At 42.8% G+C, this 15,914-nt stretch overlaps 1 protein-coding gene across 1 annotated transcript in view; it reads right to left on the bottom strand.

Moving 5' to 3' along the window:
* LOC125272423 (butyrophilin-like protein 2) overlaps positions 1-15,628 on the bottom strand; it is a 28,851-nt gene extending 13,223 nt beyond the window's left edge. The window contains 5 exon segments of the mRNA XM_048197273.1: positions 5,676-6,014; positions 6,709-6,810; positions 14,790-15,146; positions 15,257-15,367; positions 15,370-15,628. Coding sequence (XP_048053230.1) covers positions 5,676-6,014; positions 6,709-6,810; positions 14,790-15,146; positions 15,257-15,367; positions 15,370-15,628 — 1,168 coding nt within the window.
* Positions 15,629-15,914: the final 286 nt, after the last annotated feature.

Raw genomic sequence — 15,914 nt, 5'->3', positions numbered from 1 at the left:
ACGTACACACGCAGAGCGCGGACGGGACAGAGCAAAGCTAGGGCTGGGTCTGCCTCCTCCGAGGGCAGCGCTTGCAGGTTCACTACCTGATCTCTGAAGGGAGTGGTAGGAACCTTGGGCACGTATCCAGGCCAGGGTCTCAGGATGACGTGAGAATCACCGGGCCCGAATTCTAGGCACGCTTCGTCGACCGAAAACGCATGCAGGTCCCCTACCCTCTTCAGGGAAGCCAATGCGACCAGAAGGACAGTTTTTAGAGACATTACTTTCAGGTCGACTGATCGCAAGGGCTCAAAGGGATGACCCCGGAGAGCTGAGAGAACCAGGGTCAGATCCCAAGAGGGTACGGAGGAAGGGCGAGGAGGATTCAGTCTCCTCGCCCCTCTCAGGAACCTGACGATCAGATCGTGTTTCCCCAGGGACTTACCCTCAACTGCGTGGTGATGTGCAGCGATAGCGGCAACATACACCTTCAGGGTGGAGGGAGACAGCCTTCGCTCCAACCCTTCTTGCAGGAAGGAAAGCACAGATCTGACCGAGCATGATCGGGGGTCCTCTCGGCGAGAGGCGCACCATTCGACGAACAGGTTCCACTTCAGCGCGTAGAGACTCCTAGTGGAAGGAGCTCTAGCGGAAGTGATGGTGTCTACGACCGCTTGCGGGAGATCACTCAGAACCTCCGCATCCCGTCCAGGGACCACACGTGGAGGTTCCACAGATCGGGACGCGGGTGCCACAGGGTGCCCCGTCTCTGAGTCAGGAGGTCCTTCCTCAGAGGAATCGGCCAGGGAGGGGCTGTCGCGAGGAGAATGAGGTCTGAGAACCAGGTCCGAGTGGGCCAGTACGGAGCCACTAGCAGAACCTGCTCCCCGTCCTCCCTGACCTTGCACAGGAGTTGTGCGAGAAGGCTCACTGGGGGAAACGCATATTTGCGTAGACCCGGGGGCCAGCTGTGTGCCAGGGCATCCGAGCCGAGCGTGCCGCCGGTCAGGGAATAGAACCACTGGCAGTGGGCAGTTTCCGGGGAGGCAAACAGGTCTACCTGGGCCTCGCCGAAACGCTGCCAAATCAGCTGAACCGCCTGGGGGTGGAGCCGCCACTCGCCCGCAAGTGGAGGCTGCCGTGACAGCTCGTCGGCCGCACGGTTGAGCACACCTGGGACATGAGTGGCCCGAAGGGACCTCAGATGCTTCTGACTCCACAACAAGAGATGGCGGGCGAGTTGCGACATGCGACGGGAGCGTAGACCACCTTGATGGTTGATGTACGCAACGGCCGCAGTGCTGTCCGAACGGACCAGTACATGCTTGTCTGACAACAGCTCCTTGAAGCGGGCCAGAGCAAGACGTACTGCTAGCAACTCGAGGCAATTGATATGCCAATGCAGCTGAGGCCCCGTCCAAAGACCCGACACTGCATGCCCGTTGTACGTGGCCCCCCATCCCGTGGCAGAGGCATCTGTGGAGACCACAGCATGCCTGGACACTTGTTCCAGGGGTACTCCGGCCCGCAGGAACGAAGGGTCCGACCACCGGACAAGGGTGCGGCGGCAGCTCGGTGTCACGGGGACACGGAGCGTGCCGCGCTGCCACGCCCATCTCGGGACCCGGCCGCGGAGCCAGTGTTGAAGCGGTCTCATATGGAGCAATCCGAGCGGCGTGACCGCAGCTACAGATGCCATATGCCCCAGGAGCCTCTGAAAATCTTTCAGTGGAGCCGCTGTCCTGCGCTTGAGCGAGCTCAGGCAGTTCAACACCGACTGGACGCGCGCCTCGGTGAGACGCGCAGTCCGTGCGACCGAGTCTAGCTCGAGACCGAGATAAGAGATCCTCTGCCCGGGGGCGAGTTTGCTCTTGTCCCAGTTGACCCGAAGACCCAACCGGCTGAGGTGAGCTAAAACCATGTCCCTGTGTTCGCACAACTGCTCTCGCGAGCTGGCCAGGATCAGCCAGTCGTCGAGATAGTTGAGGATACGAACGCCCTGTTCCTTGAGGGGAACAATGGCCGCCTCCGCAACCTTCGTAAAGACGCGGGGGGACAGGGCCAGCCCGAAGGGTAGGACTTTGTACTGATATGCCCGACCCTCGAACGCAAACCGCAGGAAGGGTCTGTGTCGAGGCAGAATCGAGACATGAAAGTACGCGTCCTTCAGGTCGATTGCTGCAAACCAATCCCGGGGACGGACGCATTCGAAAATGCGCTTCTGCGTGAGCATCTTGAACGGCATCTTGTGGAGATACCGGTTCAGGACGCGTAGATCCAGGATTGGCCGTAGCCCACCGCCCTTTTTCGGTACAATGAAGTAGGGGCTGTAAAACCCCGACTTCATATCGGCTGGAGGGACCGGCTCAATTGCATCCTTCGCCAGGAGGACAGCAATCTCCGCCCGGAGAACAGGTGCACTGTCCAACGACACCTGAGTGAAGTGGACACCCCTGAAGACCGGGGGACGCCGGGCGAACTGAATCGCATAGCCGAGTCTGATAGTGCGAATGAGCCAGCGGGACGGGCTGGGAAGCGTGATCCACGCCTCCAGACTCCGAGCCAGCGGGACCAAAGGCACCCCAGACGCACCGGGGGTGGGGCAGAAAGGTAGAGTGGGACCCAACTCGGACGGCATGGGAGCGGCCCGGAGTGTGGTCGAACTCTGGGAGGCAGCAGTGCGTATGGGAGACGGCGCACGGGGCGCGGGCTGCACCATCACACTGCCACCTGCTGGCGAAATGGGAGGGGGCTGCGAGTGGCGAGGCGGGGCCTGGCACACTGGCAGGCGCACCCTGTTGTGACCTGGAGTTTGAGGAAACTGCTCTTTTTGTGATAAAGTGGGTACCGCTGGACTCCGGGGAGCCAGCGGCGGTAGATGGACAGACATCACAAATTCCCCCCGGCCCTCCTCCGGGGGTGGGAGAGAAGGTGGAAAACTCTCCCGAAGAGCAAGATCCTTCCCCTCCAGGTTGCCCGTCTCAGGGCCGTGACTTCCTTTTGCGTTTGCCACCTGGCTTGGCTGAGACGGGCTGGGCACCACGTCCGCGACCGGCACCCTGCTGCTTGGCTGGTGTAGGCTGCTGCTTTGCCGAACCAGCAGGGGCGGAGGACGACGCAGGCGGGCGCCCTCGGCGACGGGCGGGCTGAGGCTGAGCCACGGGCGGGTGGGTGGAGGCAGCAGCGGACCGCCGTGGCATGACGTGTTTGATAGCCTCAGCCTGCTTCTGTGCGGCGGAGAACTGTTGGGCGAAGCTCTCCACCGCGTCGCCGAAGAGGCCGACCGGGGACACGGGGGAATTCAGGAACCGCTGCTTGTCGGTTTCCCGCATGTCTGCCAAGGTCAGCCAGAGATGGCGTTGCTGGACTACCAGGGTAGACATCGCATGACCAACAGCGCGTGCTGTCACCTTCGTCGCCCGGAGGGCAAGGTCGGTGGCAGCGCGCAGCTCCCCAAGCAGTTGTTGGTCAGGCCCTTCCTGGGGCATCTCCGACAGCGCTTTTGCCTGGTAAACCTGCAAAAGGGCCATCGCGTGCAGGGCTGAGGGAGCCTGCCCACAGGCGCTGTAAGCCTTCTCAGTCAGACCGGCTGAGAACTTACAGGCCCGGGACGGGAGACGCGGCTCACCACGCCAGCCAGTGGCCGTTGGACACAGCTGCATCGCAACGGACCGCTCGACTGGCGGGATCCTCGCATACCCCCTGGCTTCCCCGCCGTCCAGGGAGGTGAAGGCGGACGAGGGACCGGGCCTTGCACGAGCACTATACGGTGTTTGCCAAGACCTGGTCACCTCATCGTGCACTTCCGGGAAGAATGGCATTGGGGCGGGACGCTGGACATGACCAGCGCGACCCCCCCCCCAAGTACCAATCATCCAGCCGAGATGGGCCGGGACAGGGTGGAGGGTTCCACTCGAGCCCGACACACAAGGCGGCCCGGGAAAGCACAGCCGTCAACTCGGGATCCGACTCGGCCACCGCTACCGTCCCGGAGGGCGGCAGCGCGTCTGGATCTTCCTCCCCCGAGGACCCTGGCTCACCTTCCGATGCAGAGATCGACATCCGGTCCGCCGCAGGCGCACCAAAGGTAACGGCTGGACAGTCCGTAGAGGGCCCAGCGGAAACCAACGGCGGCACGACGGGTTGCGGTGCTGATGAGGCGGCAGGGGCCCGCGGAGCGTTTCCGCTCGGCGGGGAAGCCCTGACCGTAATCCTCAGGTCACCCTTCCCATACACCGCCGAACCGTCATTCCGGCCCGGGCCGGAAAAAACGGTCGAACGGGGCATAGGAGAGGGGACCCCCGCTTCCTGAGACCTCAGGAAGGAGAGTCTAGACCTCAGCACCGCGATAGTCATATTCCCGCAATGGGAACATGAACCATCCACAAAAGCTGCTTCAGCGTGCTGAACGCCCAAACACGAGATGCAGCGATTGTGCCCATCAGCAGGGACCAGGGAACGACCGCACCCAGTAACGCACAGACGAAATGACATACTGTCAGGGTTCGTCTGTAAAGCTCTTTTAGAAGGGGAAAGATCAGCTCACTTGTGCTGAAGCACACAGGGAGTGACGCGATGTGCTCAGGTACACCACTCCCTGAACACACCGAGGAACCGGCCCAAATCGCAACACGCACACACACTTTTAGAGTGTTGCTGTTACAACAGCAGTTGAGAGCTTATAGCTCGGCTCCTCGGAAGCTCGCGACCTCGCTGGAGTGCCTTCACTACCAACACGAACAGCGCGCTGTTAATCCTCTTCTGAGGCAGTTTTAGTTTCAGTTTAAACAAAGTCTGAAGCAGGACACCAGTGTATGGCTCCGAAGCGAAAGACAGAGTGCGATTGCATCCGCTTCCTATTTATATACACCTGTCGGGGGCGGTGCGCATTATGCAAATATCGCACGCCAATTCCATTGGCTTGTTTTAGTTCACACGAAGCTGATAGGGCTCTCTAAGCGATATCCCAATTCGTCGGTCACTACTGACGTACGTCGAACGTGACCGACTGAAAGGGAACTCCAGATTAAACTGCAGCCACGCACTCGACTCCCTTTAAAATCCTGCGCTGTGCGTGCTTGCTTGTCTTTGAGAGTGAGCGAACACTGTCTCGACAAGCGGAGATACAGCGAAAGAAGATGTAGTTCCCATTGCCGTTCCTATTTAAGTAAATATTGCAATAATATACGGCATACAACTATTATTAAAATATCCCAAAAAAACACATAGGATCGATACTTCTATTTGAGAATCAATCTTTTTGATACATGCCAGTATCGAAAGTATCGATACTTTAGGATCGATCCACCCATCCCTACCGGATGCGCAGGGCAGTTGGACATATTGGTGTTTTAGAGGTAAAAAATGATATAAATACTGTTCGGTTTCTCACACAAACCGATCGTTTCGTGTCTTAGGACATCAATGTGTCGTCACGAGCCGCAGGGTTTAATTTGGATTTGTCTAAGCATGTTTTTTTGACTCTTCTAGATGGAGTTCCCATTGACATGCATTATATGACTGACAGACAGCAGCGGTTGTAGTTAAAAATCATCATTTGTGTTCTACTGAAGAAACAAAGTCACCTACATCTTGGATGCCCTGGGGGTAAGCAGATAAACATCAAATTTTCATTTTTGGGTGAACTATCCCTTTAAGAGTTGAGTTTGATTAACTTTTATCTGTTTACTTACTCAGATCCAAATTTGTCTTGGCTGAAAACACACAGCGCCTCTTGCTGTGAACTGTACATGTGTATTCTCCTTTATCTTCAGCTCTCAGATTGTCCAGACGGAGGGAGAAGTTTCCATGTTTAATGTGTTCAGTAAAGAAATGAGCTCTATCTTGATAATCCTTGTGCTGTTTCTCTGCTCGACTCTCACCATCTTCATACAGATGAACCAGATCCTTTAAGTCTTTTTTTCTCCATTCCACCTTCAGATCCTCAGTTAGTAAATTTGGAGGAACATGACAGGGCAAAACCACTGAACCTCCCAGAACATTATAGTTTAAAGAATTTTGCACAATCAAACCTGAAGGAAAAGAGATTTAATTTTAAATGTTGAGGCAAAATATCCCCACTATCAGCCTCTGTCAGGCTGTTTTAATCACACTATACAGGTGCAAATTTTTTGTGATCAGATTATTGGGACATTGTCAGAAACACTTGACCATAATCATTTATAAACACTAACAGTATATTTATAAACATAGAGTCAGTGAAGAATCAGAAAAATGACGCTGATTGATGCTATCAAAACCACGAAAAATCTTAATATAAAATAAAATATTCAAACAAAAAAAACAGAGTCCGTACACAACACTGATGAGCGATCTGTCTATAGCTACTAGATTTTGCTATAGTTTTCCTGAGTTCAGCTACTAGAAACACAAAGCTTTAGTATGCTCCAAATCTGATGAAATAAATTCAACAATAATTTAACATCTGCTATACCAGAAATTATTTTAATGTTTTATAACTTATGTCTCATCTCATCTTGGTGTTGCATTTGTCAAAATATTAATAACTAATGATAACTCAAATGAAATAAACTTGTTTTCTATCACACTAATAAACTTTTGACTTCTTGATAGTCAAGAAGTTTCAGCAGCAGCTGTTTGATTTATACACTAAATAAACACTAATTATCATGATGGTTATTATTTTTAAGTTCAAATTTGCACTGAATCACAGTAAATCAGAATATGTTCCTGTTATAGTTGTACCTTTAGTAGGAGATCTGCAGTAGATCAGACAGCAGAGCAGAAGAGCAGATCCAGATGCAGAAATACAGAGAATCATCATTATTATGTGTAGAGCAGAGAAACCTGAGAAACACACACAGTTATTGGACAATGATATTATTGAGGAAAGTTCCTTATATTGCACAAATTTGTCCCTAAGATATGATAAAGTGGGACACACACAAGCATGATGTCAATTTAACACATTATTGCATGTATGATTTATTTCCTGACTCAGACACAGTCACTACTAAAAGATCTGCAAAAGTGATTTCCTACATTCTACAGTAATACTTTGCTGAAATATATTCCAAAGCTAAGACAAGGAAATACTATCAAAACAATTAGATCAACCGCAGCTAATGCTGAACTGTAGTTGTACATTTACCCAAGTGTTAAGTTTCAAAACTCTTCACACAGAGATCACAGCATCAGTTTGTTAGGTCTGTTTTTGTCAAAGTGATGTTTTTTAGATCTGTGTTTTATTGAGTGATGAACTCAAAACTTTGCTAGTGTTCTGGAAAGATGAGTTGACTTGAGTCATGAATGAAGTGTTTTGGTACTTTTAGTGCATTTTGAATATGAAATTAACTGCTGTGAAGCTGAAAGTTGGTCAGGAGAACTGTGTGGAGAGTTATGAATAAATGACCTGTATGGAGAAATTGTGTCCTAGCGATTGTAAAAAACAAAACAAACTGTAATTTCATTACCATTTATACAAATGAGGACACTTTATGAATAATTTCATATTGTAATGTAAAGATGGACCATGTCAAATTTACTTGAATTATTAACAGTAGAGGTGTGTCAATCTCGTTTTGTAAATACATTTTATAAACAAAAAGACTGTGTAATGCATCCTGTCGTTAGTGTTTTTAGGTCATTGTTTTATGAGTAATAACGTGTGTTTTTTGTTTCCTCTGCTAGTGTTGTGGAAGAACGAGCTGATGTGAAACATGGATGAAGCGTTTTGGTTATTTTAGTGGATTTTGGATGTTTGTTAATTGGTCTATAAATGAAGGAGTTTTTCCACGTGCTTGGAAATCTGCAATAATTACACCAGTGTTCAAATCACGTGATCGCATGGCTATTAGTTATAGACCAATTATCCTAGTATCCTTCCAGCAGTATCTAAAACTCCAGAGAAATTTATTTCTGAACACATAATATCACATTCGAATAGTACTCCCTTCTCATTTCATTGATGCAATTTGAGTTTTGAAAGCATCATTCTACAGAAACTGATAATTGTTTTCTTTTAGAAAATATAAAATCTAAATTGGATAAAGGAGGTGTGGTGGGAGCTGTCTATCTAGATTTAAAGAAAACATTCAACAAAGTAAATTATGAGGTTTTAATCAATAGGTTATCAGTTTATAATTTGTCACCAGGTAATTATATGCATGATAGAAAACAGTGTGTTTCGGGTAGGCCATAAGACTTCACAAAAAGTTGCTAATTATGTTTGCGTACCTCAAGGTTCAGTATTGGGTCCTTTGTTTTCCAGTTTGTATATTTGTGACATTACAATCAATGGAAATACTCTATAAGTAGGCTTTGGAAATATTGCATAAAGTGTCTAATTTATATCATCATTGTAAAATGTTGCTATGATCTTTTGAACTTGGAAAATATTACATTTTATTTGTGAATATAATTTTGCATGGTATGGCCCCACCTCCACTTATTAGAAGTCTGGTTAATTAGAAAAAACATAACTCATCTATTAGAGCTATTACTAGAGGGGATATTATATGGAAGTAAACTAATGCCATATGTTTTTGAAATAAAAGGCTTGTTGAATTGCACTACTTGACAAAAAAAAATGCATTGCATTAACCGTGCTTGTATTTTAATGGATTGTATTTTTAGGCCTTGCATTTTTATGGGCTGAAATTCAACATGGTCATATATTTAAACTGAATATTTCAATTCAAAACATTTCACGCACATTTTCATTGTTAAAAATTCAATAATCCATATTCACCTTTCAGATTTCACTTCCAAAATATTAATTCTGTTCAATAATACAACCTTAATAATACAATTATTACAATACAATAATACAATATTCAGCAGGCAATTTTTGGTCCATTTTATTTCGCGTCCACAAATTCAGTGGTTCAAATTTCAACATTTCACATCCGGGGCGGGAACTGCAGGAAAAGCAGTAGAGTACCGAGCATAATCTCCATCTGCTGTTAGAGGAACTCATTCATTTCATTCATTAAAACAGATTTACATTAACGGAGCAAACATTAAGTGCATGTGTGATTATTATCAGGGTATATATGCAGAAAAGTCAGCTGATAATTTAATTTAATGTCTTCACTGTTACTTTATAGCCTGAGGGAAACCCCAGTACTGCAGCACAGCCGCGATATAAAGTTAAGGGAAGTTATGTCAATCTCAGATTTAATATTTGAATTGTACATCAGCTTTAGAGAATAACGTCATGATTTACCAGACCTCAAAAGAGATTCACTATAGGTGGTATATTTGATCTCCACATTTTTAGTATTTATAAAAATATTACTTAAGTACTTGATTTGTGTACTTCGTCCACCACTGGTAGCCTACATGTAAGCAGCTTTCTCTACAGTGAATGAGATTATAACATGCAAAAATACTTTGGCTATATGCTCTTATGTATGCACGATTAATCAAAAGAACGCAGTAGGGGTGTGACGAGATTAAACTGTGACGAGATTTCTCGTCGAGGCCAAAAGTAGTCTCGTGATGTTGCCATGACAGAGTGTTAGGATGATTAGGAAAAAATATGCCACCGCTACGTTTACATTATGCCTCCACTGTTGTTTTGCTTTGTATTTAAATAAAAAAAACATTTAATTCAGTTGGATGACGGTCGCCGCCACTCCATATTCACAGAGTTACGCGTGATCACGAAAGTGAAAGTAAACGCGAGCGCGCATTCAAACGCAATTTCAATACCCGCATTTTGAAAGCGGCTCACTGATGAATGCAAATATCTCTCAATATGAAAGCTATTTTATGCTGGGCAGTGTAGTTGTAACCATCTCTTAGCTCTGTATCAAAGAAAAAGTTGGTCTTATTTGCACTTTGAATATTGAGAGGGTGCGATTATGGTTGCACTTATTGTAAAGTGTTACCATAAAAATGAATAACAGTTTTCTCTTAATCTTATTAAGCACAAACAATAAGATTTCATTTGTTAACATTAGTTAATGCACTGTGAACTATCATGAACTAACAATGAATGACTATTTTTATTAACTAACATAAACAAAGATTAATAAATACTGTATCAAAGTTATTGCTCCTTGTTAGTTGGTTAATACATTAATGTTAATAAATGAGACCTTATTGTAAAGTGTTACCATTTTTATTTATACTGTCTTTATTTCTATGATCAGTTTGTGGAAAGGAGTTCAGTTAGGAGGTCTAAAGTTGTAGAAGCTCATAAATCATGTACAGTAAGGTCTGAAGAGACTGAAATCATAGGAGAGAAGTCAGTCAGTTGAGTTATGGTAAAACCTTTTACAGTACTTTATTATTGTTGTCTTTTACTGCATATGACAATTCATACTCAGAAAGTAGAACTGAATGACATTCATTATAAGATGATTAGTTAAAAAATTTCGCCGTCCCGTCTCGTCTCGTGAACTCAATCTCGAGTCTCTTAAAAGTTGTGCATCACACCTACATGAATACTTTACAGACTGTAATTCACTCTCTTCAAATACTATAGAGCTTTAAATTATGGTATACTTTGTATATGAGCTATATGAGCAATAGGCTAGGTGAAATATAACAATATTTACATATGACTTGACAGTTTATTTTATTCAGTATCAAGAATCTAAAAGGTGTGCATCACACCTGAAACCTACATGAACACTTCAAAGTTGGTTTCATGACTGTAAGTCATTCTCTTCATGTTATAAGTTAAAAATTTTGTGTGTAACTTTAGAGACAATCCCTATATTTGCGAATATGGACCATCCAATGTCAAGACAACTTTATGCCAGTATTCACCGCGATATAAAGTTAAGGGAAGTTATATGTCTATCTCTTATATCTCTAATCTCGAGTCTCGTCTCGTCTCGTGAGATACCTGTCTCGTCACACCCCTAGAACGCAGTCTTATTCCTAAATGACAACGATTCGGTTATGTCTATTAAACCTTTGAAATTACGATCATACCGGAATATTTAAACCTGCCGCTGAAAGCAGTGGTCATGTAAGCTATAAGTTTTAAACAGCTTCACAAAGTATTTTTAACAACACACTATTGCTACTTCTGTGATGCAAACATTAAATAATAACGCAAGTATTGCAATAACAATTTATAGTCTGAATATACACAGATTTCAGCAATAAAAACGAGTAAATGACCTTTGAAACTAATGTTATTACACTGTTCTGCCAGTAGGTGGCAACCAGTGGCTGTTAAAATGCATTTGATGTATCAGAATCATTAAATCAAGAGATTCGTTTAAAAACACTGGATCTATATCTATTTCTAAATAGACTGATTTATAACATTAAATTAATTGTTTAATCTTTTGTTTTAAATTAATGTTTAATTTAATGTTTTGGTCCATGATATTGGATAATATGATGGTTTTTGATAAATCGTTCAGTGGGGTTTGACCTGTAATGGGATGCAGTTAGACAAACAAGCTTATTAATATAGAAACCATCCAAGCGCCCCATTCTGAGCCATTTCTAAGATATGGACTAAATTTGATTAATATTATTAAATTGTAAAAAATTTAAATATCAATCTTTGTCGAAAGACAAAGTTCACTCTCAGCCAATAAGATTCCACGTAGCATTTCCATGCAAAGTTTGACTCTAAGCGTTTCCTAGTGAAATAGTGGCATTAAGTTGTCTTGACATTGGATGGTCCATATTTGCAAATTTAGGGACCGTCTATAAAGTTACTTACGACATTGGTTTACACATTTCTAACTTCAATATCATTTGAAGATAATGACTAACAGTCATAAACTGTAATGTGCTCGTGTAGGTGTCAAGCATGATGCACACCTTTTAGATTTTTTTAAATTTATAAAATAAACAAATAAAAAAAAATTGCTAATTATTTATTACTGCAAAAGCTTATATTTATGAGTTGATATTTATTATCAACAGTCTAAAAGTTGTGCATCACACCTACATGAACACTTTACAGACTGTAATTCACTCTTCAAATACTATAGAGCTTTAAATTATGGTATATTTTGTATATGAGCTATATGAGCAATAGGCTAGGTGAAATATAACAATATTTACATATGACTTGACAGTTTATTTTATTCAATATCAAGAATCTAAAAGGTGTGCATCATACCTGAAACCTACATGAACACTTCAAAGTTGGTTTCATGACTGTAAGTCATTCTCTTCATGTTATAAGTTAGAAATTTTGTGTGTAACTTTAGAGACAATCCCTATATTTGCGAATATGGACCATCCAATGTCAAGACAACTTTATGCCAGTATTTCACTGGGAAACGATTAGCATCAAACTTTGCGCATTACGTTCATATTCAACATGTCGACATGCTTGCCTGTAGCCTATATAAGGTGCGAGTTTGGTGGTCTTTCACTGTATTTAGTCTATAAAGATAAGTTAAGCGTTCTATATGTCCCGACAGCAGGGGAATCCTGGAGTATGAAGTATTTAGGGAAACCCCAGTACTGCAGCACAGCCGCGATATTAAGTTAAGGGAAGTTATATGTCTATCTCAGATTTAATATTTGATCTGTACATCAGCATCAGAGAATAACGTTATAATCTCGTTCACTGTAGAGAAAGCTGCTTACATGTAGGCGACACAGGGAAAGGGACAGTGAAGACATTGAATTAAATGTAAACACAACTTTTGTGTCTTTATCAGCTTTTCTGCATATATACTGTCCAGGGGTGTAGACATCATTTCAGAAGTGATGGGGAATGAAATGTTGGGTGTAATACCAGGTTTTATCTGACCTTTGTCTAATTGATAGATTTAAAAAAAAAAAAAATAACATCTCTTGCTTTTAATTTGAAATCAGTTTGCTTTTAATAAGGAATCAAATACCTGGAAAAAACCAGAGGCAGAAATAAATATAGAAAAAAAGAAAAAAAAATATCCTGGTGTATGGGCTAGTGTACACCAGTACACTACAGTGTTCTCAACTATTTTTTTATTTATTTTTTCTCAGTGATATGCTTGTTATTTCCTGGAGTTTTGATGCGTTTTATATACTTAATAAATGCTTTGTTTCATTAAGTATATAACCCCCCCAACCCCCCACTCGGGTGCGCGCGCACACACAGCACCCCCAACCTAAAACATCTTCCTGTGCCTCTGAGGACAGGTCATATATAGACTATCTTGTCTCTTTGAATTTAAATCAAGATTTATTCACAATGGCCTCTATGTAAACACTATTGCCTGAAAAAAATGTGCAGTGGACGAATTTAAGTTTTATTAAAAGTGCAGGGGACATGTCAGCCCCGTCCCCCGCGTATTCTACACCCATGATACTGTCCCTGATAATCATCACACATGCACTTAACATTTAATCCGTTAATGTAAATCCGTTTTAATGAATGAAACGAATGACTTCCTCTAACTGTTGCTCTGTTCTTCATCAACACGCTCTTGCACCACCTGCTGGTGAGGACGACTAACAGCAGATGGAGATTATGCTCGGTACTCTACTGCTTTTCCTGCAGTTCCCGGGTGTGAAATGTTGAAATTTGAACCACTGAATTTGTGGACGCGAAATAAAATGGACCAAAAATTCCCTGCTGAATATTATAGGTTGTATTTTTGAACAGAATTAATATTTTGGAAGTAAAATTAGAAAGGTAATGGATTATTGAATGTTTAACAATGAAAATGTCTGTGAAATGTTTTGAATGAAAATATTCACAACTTAAATATATACAACCATGTTTAATTTCAGCCCATAAAAATGCAAGCCCTAGTGATGGGCAGATCGAGCCTTTGTGAAACACTGAAGCAGTTGAAGCAAATGTGCCATAATGTGTCGAGGCTTCAAAACAATCTGACACTGTCTCCACGGTGACCCCTAGTGGTCAGAACAGTGTAAATGCAACAAAACTCAGGCCAAACATGCATAAAAACACCTTTTACAAATGTATTGCAAAAATTTAATTGAAAGTAAAATCTATCAAATGCAATTAACTAATAATCAAATAAGATTAAATATAGAGTGTGTGTATAATATGTGTTCTTTTATCAATTTTCAAGTCTTGTTTCTCTGTTCAATGGCTCAAGATAAACAGGCAAATAAGAGATTACTAACTACCATCATTCATTTTAATTATTCTAATGTCTAATTAAAACATCTACAAATGAATAAAACCATATGGTAAAGCCCACAGACACTTGTTCAATAGTTCTCAGAGAATCTGCATGATTCATGGGTTCACTTTATCATCGCCCTCTACCAGTGAACCATTGAAATTTCGAACTGCTTTGAAACGTTTCGAAAGAGTGATGATGTAATGAAGCCTCGTTTACTGAAATCACGTGACTTTGGCAGTTTGATACACGTTCCAAATCACTGATTCGAAACAAAAGATTCATAAAGATTCTGAGCTTATATAATAAAAATAATAAAATAATAAAAAACTTATAATAAAAAAAATAAACTATATAAATATAAAAACAATATATTGAATGATTTTAATGTTGTTAGACAAGCTAAAATTGCCCTTTTTATAATTTCATGCAAGTATTATGAAAAAAGAAATTAAATACAGGATTGAAATGTGCTTTGTGGGCGACTGAAGTTTCAGCTAACATGTGCCTGTTGGGTCTCTCATGAAGATCATGTCCTGAACTGTGTGTGTGTCTATTAGCTGTGTGAATTCATCTGATCTGTCACTCTACACTCATTTCTTTGCTGTTTAGTTATGGTCCATTTAAAAAATGGCAGCTGTATTCATTGAAATAACTTTGTTCTAAAATTTAATAATAATTAATAAACTTTATACACAACTGGACATAAATGAGTAACTAAATGACACTTGTGTATTAGTTTTTTTCATGACTCACCCAGTCTCTCCAGCACTACAGTTGCATTGGCTGAAGCTCCTCCAGCAAACACTTCACACATATAAACTCCTTTATCCTCAGTTCTGACGCTCTTCAGTCGGAAAGAGAAGTTTCTTTTGGGGATTTCAGCAGTGAAGAACTCAACTCTGTCTCTGTATCGCTCATGTGATGAATCTAGTAAAGCCTCGTTTTCTTGGTAGAGCAGAACCAGAATTTCTTCATCTTCATCAGTTTTCTTCCATGAAACCTGTTCAAAGTCTTCAGGAGTGATGTGAGAGTCTACAGAGCAGTTCAGAGTGACGTCTTCACCCACAGACACAGATATGGACCGATCTGATCCTGAGACCAGCAAACGCTCTGAAAGAACAAACAGAGTAAATATCACAGCAGGAAATACAAATTCAGTCATTAGTTTCTGTATAATCATAGTGAAAATGAAGATAGGGACTCATGTGGTCAATACTCACCAACATTATCAACTTTTATTTCAACCACAGTCTCTCCAGACTCCTGCTGACGGTGAACTGTACATGTGTATTCTCCTTCATCTTCAGCTCTCAGATTGTCCAGACGGAGGGAAAGTTTCCATCTTTAATGTGTTCAGTAAAGAAATGAGCTCTATCTTGATAATCCTGCTGCTGGGACTCTGGTTGACTCTCACCATCTTGAAACAGATGAACTAAAGTCTCTGAGTCTGTTCTTCTCCATTCCACCTCCAGATCCTCCATTAATAAAGGTTCATCAACATAACAGGGCAGAATCACTGAAGATCCCAGAGGAGCAACCAGAGGACCAGAGGGACCGCGCACAGTCAACCCTGAAAACAGTGTTTTTCCCATACAAAGGGAAAGAAAAAAGTGAAATAAAGCTTGTTTTATAGTCAAAAACAAATAATGAAATTTTTAGCTGTTGAAATTTGCATCCCTATTTTTACCTCATATATTGTAAAATGATGTACTTTAGTTTGAGAGTAAGCATGTCTCCCTATTTTCCCCCTTTTACCTAATGCCAAGCGCATACTAAATTATTTTAGCCCTGATTTTCACTTGCCCACAGTTTTGTGGAAATTGCCATTCTTGCCTTCATATTATTATTCTAGATAATAATGGTATCGTAAAAAAAAAA

Source organism: Megalobrama amblycephala, linkage group LG1 (genome assembly GCF_018812025.1).
Source record: "Megalobrama amblycephala isolate DHTTF-2021 linkage group LG1, ASM1881202v1, whole genome shotgun sequence".
Classification (NCBI taxonomy): Eukaryota; Metazoa; Chordata; class Actinopteri; order Cypriniformes; family Xenocyprididae; genus Megalobrama; species Megalobrama amblycephala.
This window is presented reverse-complemented; position numbering and strand designations above follow the sequence as displayed.